General features: G+C 35.3%; 3 protein-coding genes and 2 pseudogenes across 9 annotated transcripts in view; 4 read left to right on the top strand and 1 right to left on the bottom strand.

Annotated features, from left to right (window-relative positions):
• LOC110695967 (beta-glucosidase 24-like) overlaps positions 1–24,535 on the bottom strand; it is a 71,177-nt gene that overhangs the window by 1,709 nt on the left and 44,933 nt on the right. For 2 of the 7 annotated variants that reach the window (XM_021873211.1, XM_021873210.1), the window contains exons 7-20: positions 20,273–20,406; positions 17,995–18,064; positions 17,250–17,343; positions 16,675–16,752; positions 16,501–16,588; positions 15,927–16,179; positions 15,612–15,727; positions 14,606–14,823; positions 14,484–14,515; positions 14,191–14,293; positions 13,827–13,935; positions 12,661–13,263; positions 11,712–11,772; positions 7,032–7,154 (exon numbers count right to left, since the gene is read on the bottom strand). In XM_021873211.1, coding sequence (XP_021728903.1) covers positions 13,095–13,263; positions 13,827–13,935; positions 14,191–14,293; positions 14,484–14,515; positions 14,606–14,823; positions 15,612–15,727; positions 15,927–16,179; positions 16,501–16,588; positions 16,675–16,752; positions 17,250–17,343; positions 17,995–18,042 — 1,308 coding nt within the window. In that variant the 5' untranslated portion in view covers positions 18,043–18,064; positions 20,273–20,406 and the 3' untranslated portion in view covers positions 7,032–7,154; positions 11,712–11,772; positions 12,661–13,094. Of the gene's footprint in view, positions 1–7,031; positions 7,155–11,711; positions 11,773–12,660; positions 13,264–13,826; positions 13,936–14,190; positions 14,294–14,483; positions 14,516–14,605; positions 14,824–15,611; positions 15,728–15,926; positions 16,180–16,500; positions 16,589–16,674; positions 16,753–17,249; positions 17,344–17,735; positions 17,795–17,994; positions 18,065–18,408; positions 18,730–20,272; positions 20,407–24,535 lie in introns of those variants that run through there. The other 5 variants (XM_021873209.1, XM_021873206.1, XM_021873207.1 and 2 more) reach the window with 5 other exon arrangements.
• On the top strand, positions 400–6,535 carry LOC110696151 (annotated as a pseudogene).
• LOC110695959 (G-type lectin S-receptor-like serine/threonine-protein kinase LECRK3) lies at positions 8,598–11,341 on the top strand. The gene has a single exon (XM_021873203.1). It carries the CDS (start codon positions 8,690–8,692, stop codon positions 11,150–11,152), a length of 2,463 nt encoding a protein of 820 aa, XP_021728895.1. The 5' UTR covers positions 8,598–8,689; the 3' UTR covers positions 11,153–11,341.
• On the top strand, positions 21,166–21,875 carry LOC110695969 (G-type lectin S-receptor-like serine/threonine-protein kinase RLK1). The gene has a single exon (XM_021873215.1). It carries the CDS (start codon positions 21,186–21,188, stop codon positions 21,855–21,857), a length of 672 nt encoding a protein of 223 aa, XP_021728907.1. The 5' UTR covers positions 21,166–21,185; the 3' UTR covers positions 21,858–21,875.
• LOC110695966 lies at positions 21,186–23,695 on the top strand (annotated as a pseudogene).

Below are 24,535 nucleotides of genomic sequence, written 5' to 3'. Positions count from 1 at the left end.
AAAAGTGAAACAAGAACAATTATAGTACATACTTCGTATTTTAACAAGTTAGGTGCTCAAATTTTACCCACTATTAAGTACGTAGAATATATATATGTGCATAACTTGAATTATTGTATGCAAGTATAGAAAGAAAATCCAAGCTTGAAGGAAAGACAGAAAGCAGCAGGAATCACTCAGCTGCTAAACTAATGCTGAAAGCAGTGTTTCCTATTTCTAGCAACATCATAAAAACTCCACTTAAGATCACTAGCTTAGCTTTCAATTGCCTATTATGGACACTATGATGACCACCCACCAGCCTATCAGACACTACAAGGGCATTTTCAAACTACAATGAAGATATCAGACGTCGAGCTGTTTCAAAGGGACTGATAACCTTTGTGTATGTTCTCATACATGTTTTCAAAGGGACTGATAACCTTTGTGTATGTTCTCATACATAACGGGAAGTATATACGTGATTATACATATGCATGGGCAAATACGTATCTTGAATTTAGAGTAATACCATTGGGTAATCAAATAATACCACATATATATAGTGGTACTAAATATATGCATATTAAGTAATAAGTACTGCTTAATATCTAATGTTGTTATAAACGCTTCAAGTGGTAGGGGAGGAGGGCTATATACATGGGCAGCAGGGGAGACACTTGAGTTGAACCTGATATAGGAGGGGTTTAACCCAAGTCTATGTACCACCTTCGTTTCAAATTATTTGCAATGATTTGACATAAAATACAGGTAGTATAATAGTACCGTGAGAAATTTCTCAAGTAATTTCTTCCTATTTTCCTACTACTTCAAAGCTGAAAGCCTGAAAAGTAATTTTTTTCAAACAATTATTGTAGCGGTTCAAACAAGGTTTTCAAAGGCCCTAGAAAATTGAGTCCTTCCTTTAGCTATTCAGTCTGAAAATTAGAATGGTCAACACTTCAAGTGTACTATGCTTTCGAATTTAAGTCCTTGGGACAGTTTTCCCTCATGATAAAGACCCAAAATTCATCTAGTTTGCTGCACATACGTCTCTAAGCAATAGCCTGGCTTCTTTCCAGCACCATCTTGTTAGCAACACTAATAATCCTTACACAATCATCATCTATTTCTGCCCAAAATAAAAGCATACCAGTCGGTCGACCTCTGACAGCCACTGCCAATGATTCTCCATGGCTTTCTCCTTCGGGTGATTTTGCTTTCGGCTTTTCCAAACTTCCTAACAGCAGCAATCTCTTCTTGTTTGCTATCTGGTATGCCAAGATTCCCAGCACCATAGTTTGGTATGCAAATGATGGTGATCCTGTTCCTCAAGGATCATCAGTCAAGATTACAGCTAATGAGGGACTAGTTCTCAGTAATCCTAATGGAATCAACTTATGGAGCACCTCTGATAAGTTAAGTGATGGTGGTGAGGTAAGCTATGGCTTTCTGTATGATACCGGGAATTTTGTCCTAAAAGGAAGCAACAACAACGAGACAGTTTGGCAGAGCTTTGACAATCCCACAGACAACTTACTGCCTTCTCAGCAGCTGAAAGTAGAAGTGAAGGTTAACTCTCAGCTATCACAAACTAATTTCGCAAAGTGGAGGTTCCAGTTACGTTTGATCCCTGACGGAAACCTTGTTCTCAATACCAGGGATCTAACAACCGGCTTTGCCTATGGTGCTTACTACACTAGTGGCACAAATGAAAACCCGAAAATTGCAGGTGAGACATTGGTCTACAATGAGTCCGGGTATATGTTTATCTTAAGAAAGAATGGTTCAAGGGAACGTGAGCTAGGTTTAGACCTTCGTGAGAACGGTTAGTTTTACCTTACTTATGACGGTATTGCAATGGTAATTCAACCTAGAACGAGAGGAACCGTTGATTCACACAATTGGTCATCGTGCTTGGTTGAAAATTGACAGTTTGAAGGTATATCGGATGGTTTTACCCACCCAAATGGACTCCCGGGGTGTATTAGGGTCTATGGGAAGCATCTCGGCAATTTTTATTTCCGGGTCTAAAAAAGTGAAAAATTGTCCAAAATTGAAGGCTATAATACACGATTTCGGGTCATTTTTTAACATTTTTTTCGAAAAGTGAACTGAATATGCGGATGACTCCCGAGGTCATATAAGCTGGTTTGAAACCACAACACATTTATAAAGATGTCTATAAAGTACTAAGAATGAGTTATGTTTCTATTTTAAAATTTTGGAATATAATAATGTCATACAAGTATATTGAAGTGATATTACTTGACAATAATGATGTCATATGAATATGATGATGTCATAAAAGTACATTGAAGTGATGTGACTTGACCATAATGATGTCTTATAATAATGATGGAAGTGATATTACTTGACATTAATGATGTCATATGAATATAATGATGTCATTTAAGTATATTGAAGTGATGTGATTTGACAATAATGATGCCATATGAATGTAATGATGTCATATTATGTAATTATATTTATAATGATGTAATGTGAATTCACACTATGATTTGAAATTGGAAAAGAACACATGTTATATATCATGTAACTATGGATAGTCATACTACTATTCACATGTGTGTTGATTGATGTGTCGATTGATAGACTATGGATAGTAATAATACTTTTATGGAACCATCATACTAGTACTATTTATGTTTGTAATCTAAGTATCACATCTCATCTCATATTCCATCACCAATTACACACAAATTGTCCCTCAATCACTATGTCTCAGGGTCTATTGGCACATTCCCGGTATAATCAACCTCGAAAAATGAGCAGTAAGGGTAATAAGGGATGTAACAAAGTGTCAAAATTACATCCCCCTACCATTCCAAACCTTTTTCCCATGTTCTGGGCAGTTTCAGCAACTTTTCCCGTTTTTCCAATTACCGCCTTTTTTCCCGTGTTTTCCATTTTTGGGGCCCACAAAAATATTTTTTGGAAAAAAAAAGTGTCAAAATCAAGATTAATACCCATTCTTTGGATTCTATCAAAAAAAAATTGGGTGTTATTATCACATTTTCTTAAGTTTGGACCCATTATTGTGTTACTCTCGGTCGGGTGTTCACTACAATGATTATGGCAGTTGTAAACCCAATTTCCAGATGGTTGTGAAGGATGAATTAGATGGTTTTGGGCATCATCCATGACTCCCAAGGCCCTTTGGGAACCCATGAAAGTACTTAGATGCATAATCTTGTCTGGTGAAAAAATGATGTACGGAAGCCAAATTTGAAGGCTATAAATACACGAAATCGGAGCAATTTAGTAGGTGTCCGGACCCGGTGTCAGAAATCCACGGAATTTTACGGGATGCATCCCGAGGTCATATGATGTTGTTTGGACCCATATACAACCATAAGTCGGCTACATAAAGGCCCCGTAAAAGCTTATAGCCAATACAAGTGGCGTGTACGGAAACTGGTAAATTGGATGCTTAAAGGCAAATTGGATGGTTTAACCCTCCCAATTGGACTCCCGGAGGGTATTAGGGCCTATAGGTAGCTTCTCGCCAATTTTTATTTCCGGGTAAAAAAAAGTCAAAAATTGGCAAAATTGAAGGCTATATAATACACGCTTTTTGGCCAATTTCGGAGGTTTTGGGACCCGGTGTCGGAAAGTCTCGATATATTAGGGGATACATCCCAAGGTCATATAATGTCGTTTGGAACCATAAATGATCATTATATGTTGCCATAAATGTCCGTGGTAGCCTCGAGTTTAAGAAATCGGTGCAAGTTGAAAACGGGTAAATTAACAGTTTGAAGGTATATCGGATGGTTTTACCCACCCAAATGGACTCCCGAGGTGTATTAGGGTCCATGGGAAGCATCTCGGCAATTTTTATTTCCAGGTCTAAAAAAGTGAAAAATTGATACAAGTGACGTGTACGGAAACTGGTAAATTGGATGCTTAAAGGCAAATTGGATGGTTTAACCCTCCCAATTGGACTCCCGGAGGGTATTAGGGCCTATAGGTAGCTTCTCGTCAATTTTTATTTCCGGGTAAAAAAAAGTCAAAAATTGGCAAAATTGAAGGCTATAATACACACTTTTTGGCCAATTTCGGAGGTTGATTTCGGGTCATTTTTTGACATTTTTTTCGAAAAGTGAACTGAATACGCGGGATGACTCCCGAGGTCATATAAGCTGGTTTGAAACCACAACACATTTATAAAGATGTCTATAAAGTACTAAGAATGAGTTATGTTTCTACTTTAAAATTTTGGAATATAATAATGTCATACAAGTATATTGAAGTGATATTACTTGACAATAATGATGTCATATGAATATGATGATGTCATAAAAGTACATTGAAGTGATGTGACTTGACCATAATGATGTCTTATAATAATGATGGAAGTGATATTACTTGACATTAATGATGTCATATGAATATAATGATGTCATTTAAGTATATTGAAGTGATGTGATTTGACAATAATGATGCCATATGAATGTAATGATGTCATATTATGTAATTATATTTATAATGATGTAATGTGAATTCACACTATGATTTGAAATTGGAAAAGAACACATGTTATATATCATGTAACTATGGATAGTCATACTACTATTCACATGTGTGTTGATTGATGTGTCGATTGATAGACTATGGATAGTAATAATACTTTTATGGAACCATCATACTAGTACTATTCATGTTTGTAATCTAAGTATCACATCTCATCTCATATTCCATCACCAATTACACACAAATTGTCCCTCAATCACCATGTCCTGGGGTCTATTGGCACATTCCCGGTATAAACAATCTCGAAAAATGAGCAGTAAGGGTAATATGGGATATAACAAAGTGTCAAAATTACATCCCCCTATCATTCCAAACCTTTTTCCCATGTTCTGGGGATGTTTCAGCAACTTTTCACGTTTTTCCAATTACCGCCTTTTTTCCCGTATTTTCCATTTTTTGGGGCTCACAAAAATATTTTTTGGAAAAAAAAAGTGTCAAAATAAAGATTAATACCCATTCTTTGGTTTCTATCAAAAAAAATTGGGTGTTATTATCACATTTTCTTAAGTTTTGACCCATTATTGTGTTACTCTCGGTCGGGTGTATGTTCACTACAATGATTATGGCAGTTGTAAACCCAATTTCACAAATGCTTGTGAAGGATATGCAGAGCGTTCTGCGATAGGTGAGTACATATTAGTTCACCTTCCAACTACTGATTGGCCATTCAATGATTAAGAAAGGCTTAATCCTTCCAACCAAGATGATTGTAAGAAATCTTGCTTGAATGACTGCTTTTGTGCTGCTGCCATTTTCCAAGATGACGAAAATCCTGGTTGTTGGAAAAAGAAAGCGCCACTGTCCAATGGAATAAAAGAACCCACAGTACTTGGAACAACTTGGATGAAGGTAGCAAATGTTACCAATCCCAATGACCCAATCAACCCAATTGTTCCGATCTCCCCTTCAAAGAAAAAACATAGGGTGAATTTTCTAACTAAAGTTCTGTTAGGACTTAGGAGGATTCACATCTTTAAATTTACTTTTTCTAAGTGCCATTGGGTTGGGAATTTTCATCTATCATAAGAGGAAACTGAAAGTGTTAGATGAGGGTCAGAGACAACCACTGAAGGAGTACAGTAATGTCAATCGTTTCAGCTACCAAGAACTCCATGAGGCAACAAACGGATTCAAGGAAGGGTTGGGAAGAGGGGCTTTCGGTATAGTTTACAAGGGCATGGTCAGTGGAGGAGGTCCTCCAATTTGTGTTGCAGTAAAGAAGTTAGATCAAATAACAGGTGATACTAATAAGGAGTTCACAACTGAAGTCAATGTGATAGGCCAGACACATCACAAAAATCTAGTACAACTTGTAGGATTTTTCAAGGAGGATGATCAAAGGTTGTTAGTATATGAATACATGAGCAATGGTAGCTTAGCAGATTACCTTTTCGGCGATCTGAGGCCAAGCTGGACAGACAGAGTTAACATAGCTCAGGGGTTAGCAAGGGGGCTATTGTACTTGCACGAGGAGTGCAGCACCCAGATCATTCACTGTGATATAAAGCCCCAGAACATACTTTTAGATGAACATCAGAATGCTTGTATTTCTGATTTTGGGTTGACTAAGCTTTTGGCTCTAAACCAAACCCATACAAACACAGGAATTAGAGGGACCAAAGGCTATGTTGCTCCCGAATGGTTTAGACACAAGCCAGTCACGGTGAAGGTAGATGTCTATAGCTATGGGGTTCTGCTATTGGAAATCATATGTTGTCGAAAAAGTATATGCATGGAACTCATAGAGGAAGAAGGTGCAATTTTGACAGATTGGGCATTTGATTGCTATCAATCTAACAGGTTAGATGTGCTAGTTAATGATGATAAGGAAGCTCTTAATGATATGCTACGATTGAAGAGGCTGGTAATGGTATTGGTGTATCCAAGAAGATCCAAGTTTACGACCAACAATGCGAACAGTCACACAATGTTAGATGGTCTTGTTGAAGTTCCTATTAATCCTCCTCCATCTTCAATTTCAATAACTACCCAAAATTAAATTAGTTGAATGAATATATGTTTTTCATTTTGATTTACTTTCATTTGGTGCTCTGCTGGTAATTTGCAGCCATCAGTTTTTAGGGGAATAAAAAGATCAGTCTATTAATTTAGTGTGTAGTGAAATACTATGTCATAGGCATGTATTTTTTTAGTGATTTTATATTAAAAAAGATTTGTGTTCAAGTATTCTCATAAAAATATATTTCCAAATTAGTAAAAATTAATGATTGACCTAAAAAATAAAAACTTGTTCCCATTTAGCAATAAATGGGTAGCCTAACTAAGTTTTGTTAGTTTCATTTTAAAAATTGATAAACATATATATAATTAAACTCTACTAATAGCACCTAGTTTATCAAACAATTACAAGGTAATATGATGGTTGTAAACCAATATATGCAGGGAAGTTCTCTTTTTATCTTTCTGCCATAAGTAATTTCCTTATCTGCGATCAGTTTACTAAAGTAAATCATGAAAGTTTCTAGAGGACTTACGAGCAACAGACATTCCAGCGAAACAGAGCTATACTGATATGAAGGTTCTTCAGATAAAATACGAGTACTGATTTCTGCTTCATGTCGAGCATACACAGGCTGGCATCTCCGCATTTGCACCATCTGAACCAAAGAGTTAATCAGCACCAAAGGTTAGAAGGAGTCGTGCATTACACGATGAAATTCCATTTTAAAATGCACAACTCAAGAAAAAGGATCAATAAGTGCATAATAGTTAGCAAAGATATAAAATCAGTTCCATTCATGCTATCTTAGCTAATCTGTTATGTTACTACTAGTACTAGTAAAAAGTTTGAACTCTTCTAGGCTTCCTCATCAAAGCCACATTTCCTGTAATCAGATTAAAATCATCAGAAATTTTGAAGCATACACATAACAGCATATAGGAATGTGGTTTACACAATTTAACAATGTTTGTAGCATGAGTACTTTAAACTTTAAAGAACTGAAAGGAAAAGGATCATGATCTCTGGTCCATCTTTACACCAGACAAATTAGGATCACCGGGTAATCAGAATAAAACAGGTAAAATCTTACTTCAAATTATTTTGAAATGAATGTTTTGTATTAGCTGTTCAAACTATATTTACTGTAGGATTCCATGTATCTTCTATTTTTCTAATATAAGATTATAGGATTTGCAGTAACAAGGAAGTTTTTAAGTGTTCAGAAGTCTCATCAGTCATCAGTTGACAGCAACATGAAAACTCTTCAGAATTATCAGACAAGCATGAACCATACTTTTTTTTTTTTTAGTCATGTCTTGTAATGCTAACCAAATATTTGTCTCAAGAAGCTCAAATAAGAAGACAATTGAAAGAAGACTCAGTTTTTCTTGAAACCAACATGTACGCTCTCCAATTCATTTCGTATCATACATGAATTTGTTTAGGTGATTTAGAAAATTCCGAGATTACCAGAATAGAATACCACATCTTGCACACACCCTTTTAACCACATGACCAACATGATGTATGGAAGACTTGGTCAAGTCATAAAAAAAAGTCCGCATACAACACGTACAATACAATTAACCCTATGAATCATCCACCGAATAGTAAAAGCATTGAAAATTAGCGCATAGCAATGAGAAATTCCTACTTCAGACATATCACCTCAGGAAAGAGGACAACCAACACTGGCAAAAGAAAAGTCATTGCTCCCACATTGGGTTACTAACCATTGGACTCTTGAAAAGTATTCGGCGTGGATGTATCTAGATAGTTTGCTAAGTCTTTCTTGTTGCCCGTATATTTTAAGGATCGTATCCAAGTATCAGTATTTAGTCATGAGATAAGATACAGGTCCGCCCCATGGAATGACAAGGTATATAAACTAACTGTACGAGTGTATGTACAGTATCGTTAAGCATTACGGCAACTAGTTCAAATCTATGTATAAAAAGACAAGTGAGAAAATCATGCCATAATTGAGTTGGACCGTAGAACAGCTCAGAATTCAATACCAAATGGGACAGGAATTATGACAGTCTGTTTCAAAGATTTCACTAGGAAGACTTTAGTTGACTTATGATTAGAAAAGTCTTCCAAGTCACCATAGGAGAATATAGGCCACTAATTCTTCAGGATCACACTTGAGAAAAAATCATCCATCTCTTATGTGAAAAATTTGTAACAATGGCTTGGCCTCGATCATGTATCCTAACCGCCTTCTTTACATTTATTCTCCTACAATTATCATCCGTTGCTGCACAAAATGGTGGCAAATTAACAGTAGGCCAATCTCTCAGAGCCACTGGCGATGGTTCTCCATTGCTTTCCCCTTCAGGTGATTTTGCCTTTGGCTTTCATCAATTTCCTAAAAACAATGATCTCTTCTTGCTTGCCATCTGGTACGCTAAGATTCAAGACACCATAGTTTGGTATGCAAATAATGGTAACCCCGTTAGCCAGGGATCATCAGTAAAAATAACAGCCAATGAGGGTCTAGTCCTTAGTAACCCTCAAGGAACTTCTCTATGGAGTACCACTGATGCAAAGAAAAGCGGGGGAGCAATTAATTATGGTTTTATGAATGATACCGGAAATTTTGTGCTTAATAGTGAAACTGACGATGCAGTTTGGCAGAGCTTTGACAATCCTACCGATACTTTGCTCCCTACCCAGATTTTGCAAGCGGGAGGCCAGCTTAATTCTCGACGATCAGAAACAAATTTCACTCAAGGGAGGTTCCAACTTCGCTTACAAAGTGATGGAAACCTTGTCCTAAATACAAGGGACCTAGCAACAGGTTATGCCTATGATCCTTACTATGCTAGTAACACTAATGGCAATGGAAACCCGAAAAATGCTGGTGACAGAGTGATTTACAACAAGTCAGGGGATTTGTACATACAGATAAAAAATAATACAAGGTTTGATCTCACACCAGCAGATAAGTTAGTTTCAGCTCAGACTAACTATCAGAGAGTAACACTGGGGTTTGATGGTGTCTTGAGCTGGTATTATCACCCGAAATCCTTTGCAGCAAACAAAGGTGTCAGTTGGTCCAGTGTTAAGTCACTCCCTGACAACATATGCACAACACTTTCCGGGGTACTTGACACCGGAGCTTGTGGATATAACAGCATTTGCAGCCTTGGTGATGGGGATCAGAGGCCAAAATGTCGATGCCCACCAAATTACTCTCTTCTGGATCCCAATGATACATATGGCAGCTGCAAGCCAGATTTCAAGCAAGACAATTGTGATGAGTACGGTAAGAGTGCTATCAAGGATGAATATACGCTAGTTCGGCTTGTAAATATTGATTGGCCATTAGCAGACTATGCACAGCTTAAGCCTTGCAGTAAAGAAGAATGCCAGAGTAATTGTCAAAATGATTGTTTTTGCGCTGCTGCCATTTTCAATGAACAAGATCAAACTTGTTGGAAGAAGAAGCTGCCACTCACCCATGGAAGAGAAGATAGTGGAGTTAATAGGATAGGTTGGCTTAAGGTGGGGAATATCAATGGTTCCAACGACCCAATCAACCCTATTCATCAAGATAAAGTAATATACAAGAAGAATGCTGTATCCAGTGCACTGTTTGGCAGTTCTGTATGCATAAATTTCCTTCTGCTAAGTGCTATAGTTTTGGGAATTTTCCTCATGTATAACAAGAAGAATCCTAGGTCGCTTGATGAGCATCATAGGAATAAAACTCTAAGTGAATACAGTAGTGTTCATTGCTTCAGCTACAAAGAGCTTGAAGATGCAACAGATGGGTTCAGGGAAGAGGTAGGACGAGGAGCTTTTGGCACAGTATACAAAGGGAAGATCGGAGAAGGAAATTCTCCTTTTACAGTTGCTGTTAAAAAGTTAGATCGAATATCTAAGGAGCCTGATAAGGAATTTAAAGCTGAAGTGAATGTGATTGGTCAGACTCATCACAAGAATCTAGTTCGATTTATAGGATTTTGCAAGGAAGAAGACCAGCGATTACTGGTATATGAATATATGAGTAATGGTACCGTGGCAGATTATCTTTTTGGTAATTTGAGGCCAAGCTGGACTGCAAGGATGCAAATTGTGCAAGGAATTGCCAGGGGGCTCTTGTATTTGCACGAGGAATGCTGCACGCAGATAATCCACTGTGATATAAAGCCGCAGAATATACTTCTTGATGAATACTATCATGCCCGCATTTCTGACTTTGGATTGGCAAAGCTTTTGGTTTTAAACCAGAGCTACACAAATACAGCAGTCCGGGGAACAAAAGGATACCTTGCCCCTGAATGGTTCAGAAACAAGCCAGTTACAGTAAAGGTGGATGTGTACAGCTTTGGGGTTTTGTTGCTAGAAACCATATGTTGTCGAAGAAACGTGTGCATGGATATCAGTGGGGAGGGAGCTATTCTGACAGATTGGGCATTTGATTGCTATCAATCTAACACATTAGATAACCTTGTTAATGATGACATAGAAGCACTTCATGACAAGCTAAATCTAGAGAGGTACATAATGGTTGCCCTTTGGTGTATCCAGGAAGACCCAAGCATCCGACCTACAATGAAAAGGGTTATACAGATGTTTGAGGGTGTTGCCGAAGTAGCTAGCCCACCATGTCCTACCTCGTTTACAGTTACCACTCAACCTTAAGACCCTAAATTATCGAGGTTAATCACCTGTTTTTATTTTTCATATTTATTTTGTTACACTAGTTCTTACCATGTATCAGTAGCTTCTACAATGAAAACCATCTCTGAGTTAGTTTTTGAACTGTATCAGGTAGTAATTAAGTTTATTCTCGCTATTCTATATAATGAATGTGAAAACTTGTATGTCTAAGATGAGGAAAATTCTGAAATTGATATCCATTTCCCAGAATTTGAGCAATTTTTATGATGCGGGGGATGCTTAAAAGAAACAGAAATACATAGCATTTAAATACCGCAAATAAAACATAAAGGTATTGTAATTAAAACATCTGAATGACATGCAAACATAGGGCAAGATCATCATAAAGGTGCTAAAAAGATTCAGAGTAACAATGAAAAACCAGGGAAGGGAACCAAAGCAGCAATCAACTACCATAAAACTAACAAATATAAGCAAAGCCATTCACATGACCAAGCAAAAGGAATAGGCAGAAATGAACAAAACCACATTAAATAGCATGATTTAAGGCAATGCAAAGAACTAGGAATCATTTACTCACCTGCATTTGCATAGTTACATCTTCAAGACACTTAGACGCTTCAAAATTTAAGTAAGATGATCTGCAAGCAGTAAATCATCACATTATCATTCTTGACAAGCAAAAAACTACATAGAAAAACGATACGGGTCAGAAATTCAGAATACAGTTAGCTACCACTTACAACATTGCACCTATAACTCAATTAATGGAATGGATAACAGAATGTCAAATTGTTAAATATACAATAAATAATTAAATAGTAATTCTCATAAATTTTTGCACTGAAAGTACCAAGTATTGTACACAAGATCATTCCTAATGTTAGCAAGAAAAAGGCAGAGGCAATGTATGCTGCCTTACAAACATAATGAATGTCAATCCTCCTATTATTCATAGCTTCATCGCTCAAAAAAAAATCAGTCTTGACATGCATAGCAATCCTGGAAATCTTTCAAACCTTGATGAGTAAGAGTATGATTATGATGAAATTTGAAGATATTGTCATATGATTTCTTTTATGATTTAAAACTAGCTTTATACCTTCTTAATTGTAATAATGTCTGTCAGTCAATCAGAGTACCCTCAGTTCCCTTTTCTAGAGGTACAGCCATACAGGAGTTAAAAAACAAATTGTACTTACTTTAGCCATCACCTTATCCATCGTATAGAGTTCAATATTAATAATCATGGCACTCGAAAATATTGTATGCAAATACAAAAAGAAAAACAACATTGAATAAGATATAGAAAACCTCAGGAAACAATTAGCTGCAGAACTGATGGTAAAAGCAGCATAATTCCATTTTAACCAATTAACAGAGATTCAACTCGAAATTCAAGACTAAGCTTTAACTACATATAAAGATATAACAGAGATTATGATGAACAGATTGAACACCCACCAGCCCCTCCTACCAAAAAAGTACTAACATATAAACAACAAATAAATGAAAGGACCATAACATACTTGGAGATCAAACGAAATAAAACCTTCTTCTAGATCAAACTCTGAGTACGATCTAGCTGTTGATTGAAGACATCAGACTCCTGTGGAAGTCTTGTGAATTGTGACATCAATAACTTGCTACATGTTTGTAATGAACCAAATCAAGTAGTAAATAATGTTGAAGCTGCAGAACATACTATAGGAGACATTGCAGTAGTTAGACTACCATTATGTTTACTTAGATGGATTCTTATTCTGCCTTCAGAGAAGGCATTATATTCCTAAGTTCAATCATTTTGTATCATTGAGGAAAAAATTCATTATAATCAGAATTAGTAATTCATTCCAACCAAGTCCTTGCAAAGAACAGATTTGAACAAGTTCTGTAGCCTAAGGACAATGGGAGGGAAATGAAACTAAAGAGGAAAAGTTCTATAAAAGGTACAGGAACTGTTTTATCTATGAAGGAAATTCTTGAACCATTTAGCAGAATGCTTGGGGTATCGTCTCAGTCCATCTTTGTAGTCAACATAGTTTATGCCAAAACGAACAGTATATCCAGAGCCCCACTCAAAGTTGTCCAACAATGACCAAGCAAAATATCCTCTCACTTTAACTGCATTCCTGCGCAAGTTTGGATTTTCCACCCACTATTAGTTGATATACAAAGGACTAATACTTTACTTCACAAACAAATTACGGGTTATTCTTAAAAATGATAAAGAAAAGGAAATTGAGGGTGAAAATCACACCCCAATTATAGTCTACATAAAATATCATTCAAGATAGATTTTTGTGACCCAAAATAATCCAATAGATAACAATTTGCACTTTATACTTTATATATGTGGAAGTAAATTTGTTCAATTTTCCCTTAAATTATTGTCAATCTCCTCCTTAAGATAATATTATTCTTTTAGCTTTCGCAAATTTTGACTCCTGAAGCTTCCCTGCCACCCTGTTTATCAAGTTTTTTCTTTTGCATAAGAGAGAAGGACCAAGTAAGGACAAGGGTTATTACACATTTTTTATAGGTTTCACCAAGTCTAGATGACAGATAAGAAACCCACACACCCACACCCACACACCCACCCGCCCGCCCGCACGCAAGCACGCACGCACGCACGCCCCCCCCCCCCCCCCCCCCACACACACACACACAAAAAAAAAAAACCTAATTAACTAACCTCATAGCAAGTTTCACAAAGGCTAGGTGACCATGGTAGTAATGTATCCTCATGCTGTCAGTTAAAGCTTCCTCAAGAGACAATCTAGGATCATTTGACTCATCACAACCTACAAAGCACAAATGCACAATCAGTATATTTCACATTTTATTATGATTTATGCATAACTAGGGTCAGCTCAAAAATGGAAAAGAGAACGTAAAAAGGATAAGTTAAGAACAAAGATTCCAAGAAAAATGTCAAGTTGTCTAATTAGAAAAAGGTACTGCCTGAATCTGGCAATGAATCACCCTCTGTCCACTCTAAACCAAATACACAGGACAACAGACTGAATTAGAAAGATACTAAACAAAATGGGACTCACCATTTTCTGTGATGTAAATGATTGGATTTTTATATCTTCGCTTGATATAGAGTAGAAGATCAAAAATCCCTCTTGGATAAATATGAAGCCAATCTGAAGCAGCCTGCAAAAGAGTTAGTACACACCAAATTTAAATTGTTTGTATCAGTTCCATTGCATACAGTAAAACAAAGGACAGTAGTCCTGCTGAGAAAATAATTTTGACATGAAAAACCATAGTGAAAATAACTTGTCTATAAGAAGTCAGTGAGATTTCAGATGGATTCCTAAGATTATGCTAATCATTCACATACCTTTGGACCAATTGGTATTCCATTACGCTCAACTGTAAATAAAAAGTGGAATCACTATCGGGCTCTATTGATCTTATGCTAAGTCTCAAATAAGAAATATTAAACTTCTATGATGGACTTACATGTCATATTAACAAGAGAATCAGTACTATAACTGGGCTCTGTATTCCTAAAACTAGGAGCATATGCGGCATAGCTGCTAGTGTAATAATTCAAGCCAATGAAATCAAATGAACCCTTTAACATGCGAGACTGTTCTCTTGAAAATTTAGGCAAGCGACTTCCCACAAGAAAGCGCATTGTGTGTGGGTAGTCACCATGTGTTATAGGGTCCATATACCTATAAGAAGCAATAAATTTAGTTAGGAGTCAATAATATGCCATTAAGGACCTTAGATTTCTTAAATCATTCAACTTTAAGCTCTGAAACTAGATTATGAGTTTATTTGTCAACTAGTTTTGTGCCCGTGCGATGCCCGGGTTGTTATTAAATTTTAAGATATATTTTAATCTATATGTCAAATTTTAAAATATATCATTGATACAAAATTAGTTAGCAATTGACGTATTTTTGTAACGATTTAAACTTGTAGGCATGTAATGACTAATAATAATAATATTGGTGAAAAACATTTCTTGACCCTGTCTGAAATGACTCGTAACCCGACCTGATTAAAAGGTCTACACACAATAATAAAATTATATTAGATTGTGAAGTATATTATTTTAATTGATTAGAATATATTATAACCCATGGATGTGGTACATTTTGAACTAATTCCTTCGCTCTAAAAAATATAATGATACAAAAAATAAATTTATATGATAATTTATGAGAGTTATAATCTAATTATTTTTTGAATAAAATTATAATTCAATTTGTACATATGAAATATTGGTACTTTATCAAAAATAAAACTCTAAATTAACAATTTTATCCTAAAATTCTATCCAAATTTGATTCATAATAGAATTCTAAACTAACTTTTTTATCTTATGAAGTGTATTTAAATCTATCCAACGTGGCGCGACACTTGGCGAAAAGTTAGAATGTCAAGTGTCGCTGCCTCGTGACCTGGCTAAAAGTTTAGCTTTATATATTAGTTATATGATAGGTTATATACTGACCATCCAAACATAAAGTCAACAGCTCTAAGTGCAGAGCTCCGGTCTTGCTTTGCTTGAGAATATGGAATGAACCAATCTGAATTAATAGCAATGCCAATTACACCTTTCTGAGATGCCTGTGGGTATGCAAAAAAAGTTAAAAACTTACATTAGTTCAGTTTTCTTCCAATACAGTCACTTTAACAGTATCTAATCAGATACATGTAATACATCAATTTTGTTACCACATACCTTACACATGTCAGAGGTAAAGGTTTATAAATTAAATGCCAACATATACAAATATTAGAAAAGTTAGGATAGATGAAATAAGACCTGATATTTCTGTCTATAAATTTGAACTGCTGCACCATGAGCAAGAAGCTGGTAATGCGCGATTTCATAAGGGTCAGTGGCCATATTGACTTTGCAATTCTGGGGGTTTGATTTAGAGCACTGCTTGGATGAAAAGATTCCAGTTGTGTAAATGCCTGTACTATAGGTCCATGGCTCATTAAGTGTAATCCAATGCTTCACCTTGTTACCAAATTCTCTATAACAAAAGTCTGCATAGTCACGAAAATCATCCCTGTACAGTGAAATAATAGGTAATACATCAGGTATACATCAAAAGAAAATTATTAGATGTCACCTATATATCTTGAAGAAATGCCCCAAGTCAAAGAGATTAATGTTTGTCTTGAAGATGCAAGAGAAATTTGAGATTGGTTTTACGTACTTCAACTTTAATATGGTTCCAAAACACCAACTATTCAGCAGCAAGTGAAAAAGGCTAAAGTAAGTAATACATATATATGAGTAAGCTTTAGAATACCATGTTTTCATTGTGCTTGACTAATGGTAATTACTATGAAACATCGTGATGACTTCTACAAAGTAAACAACTTACACTATGTGAGGGCTAAGAAAGCCACCATATTCATCTTGTAATGACTGAGGAAGATCCCAATGGAAAAGAGTGATGAATGGTTGTATATCTGCCATTATGTAGCAACAGAACAGTCACAACGATGCAGATAATAGAGCACAAAAAGGGATAGCCATGAGTGTGACGAAATCTAACCATTTGCCAAGAGTTCATTGATAAGGTTGTGGTAATAAGCTATTCCTTTCCGGTTCACACCCTTGCTTACTTTTCCATCTGAAAATTTCAAAAGTTCCAAAGATGATCAATGTCAATTTGAGAAATTAACGGGAAAATAAAAAACAGATTTCACATATCACTTAACTAATATAAGGATGTGTCAATCCAAAAGATTAAGTGACAAAGTAGGTTATTAGATGGACCTAGAGCTTTAAATAGTCCTATAAGTGTTGTATGACTTATCTAGAAAAGAAAAACATTAGAGAACAAGCTATTGGGGCTTATTTTCTATATGAGGCAAAATATGATGCCAGGAATTTTTACAAACAAATGCAGATAAAATCCACCAAAAGCATGCCTTTAGCCCTTCTACCCTTTTACCTTCTACATTCATCTATACACAATGATTGAGACTAAAATGTCATAACTAGAATGTTTCCAGACAACTATGAATCTATGATAATTTTCCAGCCTTAATTTACAACTATTTACAGTAATTACAGCCTTTATTGCAATCCAAATTCAGGTTAATAATGTCATGATTCAAAGCATACATGCATATAATGACATACAAGGCAATACTCTGGGCCATGAAATTGAGAACCGGTAAGCACTCAGTCCCATTTCCTTCATGATCTTCACATCTTCCTACAAAATCAATAAGTTGAGTTATAACCATTTTCAAACAAAGTTTCTGTTTTCTTGGGGTTTGAAAAAAGGACGCAAAAGTTAGATAAGAATCCAACCCTCAACCTCCCAAATCAAGACAATGCTCCAAACAAACTAAGAGCATCTCTTGATTCTATGACCAACTAACTACACATCTAAGTAAGACAATATCAGTTCAAGTGTTTAACAAAGTGCATAATATTCGTAAACATGCTGAAGTACAACGAATAAGGGTAACAGTTTGAATTCCAAATTCAGATCCATGAAAAGTAGTTTACATTCTAATATTCTATAACTACACAACATGAATTGTGCATTCCAAAAAAATAGTCACATTAACATTGTGATGTACAAGTAGTTTTATTTCACACCTTATAACGATGGTATGAATCAACTGCCTTATCCCCATTCTTACCGTCCGCTATTTTATCTGCACAAATTATCACCAAAAACCTTTTAACGAACGCCTCATATACATTACACCATACTCGAATCGAATCTCATCTACATCACCACCCTACTTTCATGACTCCTTATATAAGTACATTATGTAACAAATAGTCTTTATTTCATTAAAATAAACCAAATTGATATAACATTGTAAGGAAAAAAAATAAAAATTAACCTCACCAGGGAATTTGTGGGTGTAAGTATCCCATATACTCGGACCTTTTCCATCTTCTTCAGCTCCTCCTTCAAACTGCACCAAAATCACATAAACTCATAATTCTACAATATTAAAAATAAATATATTAATAGGAAAATCGTTACTTGTTCTAAGAACACCCATTTACAAATTATATATTCTGATCAAATACAATTATACAAAGAAAAAAAAATCCACATTTTTCTTCAATTACCCTTTCAATTATGAATATGAAGAACCCATTATGATAATTCATACTAAACCAACTTTAACATTTAATCAACAACGTCGTTATTTAATGATTTAAAGTTTAATTATCCCAGGATCATAATCAAAAGCAAAGTAATAATCTTTAAAATTAAACACTAAATTAGCAATAATGTTGGGTAATTAATTACCTGATAAGCAGAAGAAGCTGAACCAAAAAGAAAACCCAGAGGAAAATGGGTACGATTAAGGCAGCTAATCCCGTAATTGGTGTCAATATTAGTGTAATTAATACTAGCAGTAGCAATAGCAAAGCCTGAGCTTTTAAGTAGGAACAGAGTAAGGAAAAGGGGGAGAGCTAAATATGGAAGAATCTTCATTTTCTTAAAATTTTTAGTAAGAGAAATTGTTGGGTTTTAAGGAATTTTGTTGGTGGTTTACGAGAGTTTTTGGCTCTTTCTCTAATCAAGGGTGTGTAATTTGGTGACATATAATGTAGAGACTACAGAGTGAATTTAAGAGTCTACTCGTATTACTTCTTCTACCATAAAAAATGGATCTAAGAGTTTATATTTATTTCTGTTCTGTCACTATATATGTTGCTATTTTTATGATGCTGAAAATACACCATCGTAATTCCGTAAAGAATCTGATACGAGTATGTGACGTATCTCGTCAAAAAAAAAAAAGAGTATGTGACGTATGTCTACTCAATTATGCAAATCACAATAAAAGAATATTCACAAAATACGAAGTACTACAAAATTTCTTAACTTTTATTGTTTAATTGACACATACAATCTTTGTTCTTCAATAATAGTAGATTAATACTACCTCCGTTACAGGTTATGTGCAACGATTAGACATTTTCCCTCTCTGTTTTATGTCAAATCGTTGCACATAATCTGTAACGAAGGTAGTATTTTTGATGACAAAAATCACACATTGGTTGCATTACCGTCTCCTCTTCCCTCTCCATTGTCATTACTTTTATTTCTCTCTTAAATTTAATTGTTTGGTTGATTTTTTTTTAAAGTTATGACGTCACCATTCAATAACCTATGACATCATATCATATCACAATTCAATAATTCATGGCAATGTTGACTGAAATATGCATAGATAGAGGGTTGAACCCTAACCTTCATAGAATGAATATCACAAACTTTGTTAACTTAATTAGCAATAATTTATACTCTATTTATCCACATAATGTATTTAAATGTAGAATAAAAAATAACAATAAATTATGATTATTAGTAACAAAATTGGCAGTTAACCTTCTTTCATTCAAAAAAAAAAAAAAAAAAGTAGTTAACCAAGTTGGTGGTGACTGATGAGTGATGAAAAGCTTGGGTTGGAGTTTTGGGCCGAAAGACTGAATCGAAACCAAACAAAGAACCAGATGCGTCATGGGCTAAAATGTGTCAATGGGCTGGACATTTACTGCGGGGTTGTTACTGGATAAAAAAATTGGGCCACAAAGAACATAATTCTTTTTTTACATTTAAATATTAAAAAAATAAAAATAAAAATAAAAAAAGAAGAGGAAAATGACATGCATAGCCTTTAAAACTACATATAAGCTTTCCTCAAAAAAAATAAAAAAAAAATAAAAAAAAATACATATAACTATATAAGCATTAAAAATACTCTTGAAAACTGTTTAAATGTTAAAAATCATGACAAATTCACACTAATTACATTGATCAACACGTGTTTTTGTTATGAATTCCTAATTTTGTACAATTTCTAAGAGTGTTTTTTAATGCTTAAGGGCTATGCATAGTAATTGTCCCGAAAAAAAAACACACACATATAAACTTTCAACCATCTGCCTAAAAAGAGTGAACTTATGTATTATCACAAAATAATACAACATTTTATGCCATGAAATAAAGATCGAAGAATATTAGCACAACTTTTACTCCTTTTGATAGTGGTTGTCACATTACAAGTTTTTTTTTTTTTTTTTTTATTTTTTAAGGAATGTCACATTACAAGTTTAATAACATAACAAAAATTTAAACGAAATGAAAGACTCGTGATACGTACCTTGCATTATTTTTCTTTTTAACATAGCTTGCATCTTTTTAACAAGAGCATCAAGAACAATTATAATTTGAATCACAAGTGCTCGGTCATTAAAGGAGGAGGGTAAAGCATGGCCTTTGAGTTGAACCTGATACCTGACACAGGTAGAACCTAATTATGAAGTGATAAAAAAAAAGCCAAACTAAATGACAGTACCATGATATATTAACATGTAATTTCTTCCATGATTCCAGCTACTTAATTACAAAGATTAAAGTTTCCAAGCCAGGAAGATTATTCAATAGCAAGATTTGTCTCTAATTACAAGAAACCAATTATTTGACATCATCCAATAAGATAAAAAGCATGGGTTTAATGATGAGACCAGATTTTTCCAGTATTAACAAAAAATTGAAATCCCAGATCAATTAAGGCTAAAACTTTCAGTTCCCCAATAATTATGATGAAAACTACTATGCAGGTCGCAGGTGTATGTATTATAGATAGATTTCAAATATTCTTTCCATAATTTGTATACAAACTAGTTAGTAAAGAATTTGCAGAATGAATTTTGTGAGAAATCCTACTCTCCATTTCCTTCTTCAGAGAACTCAAACAAGATTGAGGAGAAAAACCAAAAAATAACTACTCTAAATCAAGAGATGTTAAACCAATTTTTTTTGTAAATTTAAAAGTTGACCATATCAACTGTTCATATTTAGTCAATAAAAAATAGATGGTTATGATATTATTTAATATAGTGGCTACAATTTAATTCTAGCCATTTGAAAATTATCCTAAATTAAGCCTGTCAATAACTATTCTGTCACGTGATTGGATTAAATCAGTATGAATGTTAGAATAGACAGTACATTTCTAAGTAACTAAAAGAACCAAAATTCATGTATCTTTGCTCCAAATAATTTTGCAAGCAATGGCCTGGCCTCCTTCCAACACCCTTTACTTGTTAACACTAATAATCTTATTACAAACACCACTCATTTCGGCCAAAAATACAAGCAGTATACCAGTATGCCGATCTCTCACTGCCACTGTGAATGATTCTTCATGGCTTTCTCCTTTAAACAGTTTTGCTTTCGGCTTTACCAAATATTCTAATAGCAGCAAACTCTTCTTGCTTGCTATCTGGTATGCCAAGATTATTCCCATCACAATAGTTTGGCATGCAAATGATGGTATTCCTGTTCCCCAAGGATCATCAGTCAGAATAACTGCTACCGCGGGCCTAGTTCTCAGCAACCCTGAAGGGATCAGCTTATGGAACACCTCTGATGAATTAAGTGATGGTAATGAGGTAAGCTATGGCTTTCTGTATGATACCGGGAATTTCGTACTCAAAAGAAGTAGCAGTGATGATGATGTAGTTTGGCAAAGCTTTGACCATCCTACAGATACCTTGCTGCCTACTCAGTCTATGGAAATAGACGGGGTAGTTTACTTGAAACTATCAGAAACTAATTTCACAAAGGGGAGGTTCCAGCTAAATTTTGAATTACGTGATGACATTCGTGGAAACCTTATTCTCAATTCCAGGGATCTAACAACTGGATTTGGCTATGGTGCTTACTATAACTCGGGGATTTAGGGTCAGAGATTGGTCTACAATGCTTCCGGGTATATGTTTATCTTGAGAAATAATGGGTCTAGGCAAGATCTGTTACCGCCATATAAGGTGCAGTCAACAAAAGATAAGTATCAGAGAGCAACTTTGAACTTTTATGGAGTGCTAACATGGTATTCTATTCCAAAAACGTCTATCAGCGGAAGATGGTCAGTGATACACGCATTACCAGAAAACATTTGTACAATCTATCTAGATTTCAGACCAGATATAAGCAGTGGAATTTGTGGGTTCAACAGCATTTGCAGCCTCGATGATGATAGTCTTGATAGAAGACCAACATGTACCTGCCCAAATGGTTACTCATTCCTTGATCCTCATGATGAGTTTGGCAGCTGTAAACCCGATTTCACAATAGATAGCTGTGGAGGAAGCAATGCCGATAGATCCATGAAGGGTGAGTACAGCATGTTACACCTTGCAAATACTGATTGGCCATGGAATGATTATCAAAGGCTTGATCCTTGCAGCGAAGAAGACTGTAGGAATTCTTGTCAGAAAGACTGCTTTTGTGCTGCTGCCATGTACGGTGATATAAATAATCCTGCAGGTTGTTGGAAGAAGAAAGCACCACTATCCAACGGAAGAAGGGATAGAACAGTAATCGGGAAAGCTTGGATAAAGGTAGGAAATGTTAGTACTTCCAATAACCTATTCAACACTTCTGTTTCCTTCTCCCCTTCACCTGCAAAAAACAAGGTGAATTCTCTAACTAAGGCTCTGATTGGGGGATTTGGATCAGTTAATATTCTTTTATTAAGTGCCGTTGGTTTTGGAATTTTCATCTATCATAAGAGGAAACTGAAAGTATCTAATGAGGTTCAGAGAAAAACAATGAGAAAGTATTGCAGCATCGTCCATTGTTTCAGCTACCAAGAGCTCACAGAGGCGACAAATGGTTTCAGGGAAGAATTGGGAAGAGGGGCTTTTGGAGTAGTATACAAGGGCTTGATGATCAATGGAGGAGGTTCAATTTGTGTTTCTGTTAAAAAGTTAGATCGGATATCTAAGGATGCTGATAAGGAGTTTGAAGCTGAATTAAATGTGATAGGCCAGACTCATCACAAGAATTTAGTTTGATTTATAGGATTCTGCAAGGAAGAAGATCAGCGATTATTGGTGTATGAATACATGAGCAATGGTACTGTGGCAGATTATCTATTCGGTGATGTAAGGCCAAGCTGGACTGCAAGGGTTCAAATTGCTCAAAATACTGCAGAAGGGCTCTTGTATTTGCACGAGGAGTGCAGCAGACCGATCATCCATTGTGATATAAAGCCTCAGAACATCCTGCTAGATGAATATCAGAATGCTCGAATTTCTGATTTTGGGTTAGCAAAACTTTTGATACTAAACCAAACCCATACAAACACAGCAATTAGAGGGACTAAAGGCTATGTTGCTCCAGAATGGTTCAGAAACAAGCCAGTGACTGTGAAAGTAGATGTCTATAGCTTTGGGGTTCTGTTATTAGAGATCATTTGTTGTCGAAAGAGTGTATGCATGGAACTTGTTGAAGAGGAAGCTGCAATTTTGACAGATTGGGCATTTGATTGCTTTCTTTCTAACAGATTTGATTCACTTGTTAATGATGACATGGAAGCTCTTAATGATATCATACGATTGAAGAGGTTGGTAATGATAGCTCTTTGGTGTATCCAGGAAGATCCAAGTCTACGACCAACAATGCGAGCAGTCACACAAATGCTAGACGGACTTGTTGAAGTGCCTAAGAACCCTCCTTGTCCAACCTCATTTTCAGTTATTACTCAAAACTGAAGAGGCCGGATAAACTACATTTTCAGGTCAATTTCATTTTGTTTTACTTACTTCAGTGGTCAATCTCTGAATTTAAGTTTTGTTGTGTAATAATGAATTATGTTTCATAGGCATGTAGTACCAGAGCCATTTGGAACATTGTTCTGTATCTGCAACATTTACTGCTATGGCAGATTGTAACTTGTTAACTTTGTTTCAAGACTTTTTTTTTTTTTTTTTTTTTTTTTTTTTTTTTTTTTTTTTTAATATGAATCATTGATTACTTTTGGGTCTCTTAGATTTTTGACCTATGATTTTGGTCTATTCGCACACGTCATTGATTAGGCCTACAGGCTAATTTAGCAAAGTGACTATGACCAATATGGTAACCTCTTAATCTCTTACACCTTTGTGTACCGTGTATTAATCTTGTATAAAGTACAAAATACTACTACAACCTCGGTCACATAACAAGATTATACTAGCAATTTACTTATTTAACTCTACAATAACAAACTAGCTTAATGGTATGTTATCCAAACCAAATAAGGCACAACCAGAGCCTGTATAGATTTGATAAAATTAAGGCTCAACAAAATGACAGCAATTTAGTCAGCATGAGAAATTTACAAGTAATTTCTTCTATCTTCTCAACCTACTTGAAGGTGACTTTTTTATAAATTTAGTGCTTGATAAAGACAATGCTTTGAAAATTGAGTCCCCCCTTTGACTATTCAATCAAGTGATTGGTTTGACCCAGTGTCAAGGTTAAAAACTAAGACTGGTTCAATAAACTTTTCTAATTTAAGAACTTTGGGTAATATTTTCCTTTTAAGAACTTTGGGTGATAAATATTTTCCTTGTAACTTTGTAATAACCAAAAT

Source organism: Chenopodium quinoa, unplaced genomic scaffold (genome assembly GCF_001683475.1).
Source record: "Chenopodium quinoa cultivar QQ74 unplaced genomic scaffold, ASM168347v1, whole genome shotgun sequence".
NCBI classification, from domain to species: Eukaryota; Viridiplantae; Streptophyta; class Magnoliopsida; order Caryophyllales; family Amaranthaceae; genus Chenopodium; species Chenopodium quinoa.
The sequence above is the reverse complement of the archived record's forward strand: the minus strand, read 5'-3'. Positions and strand labels throughout refer to the sequence as shown.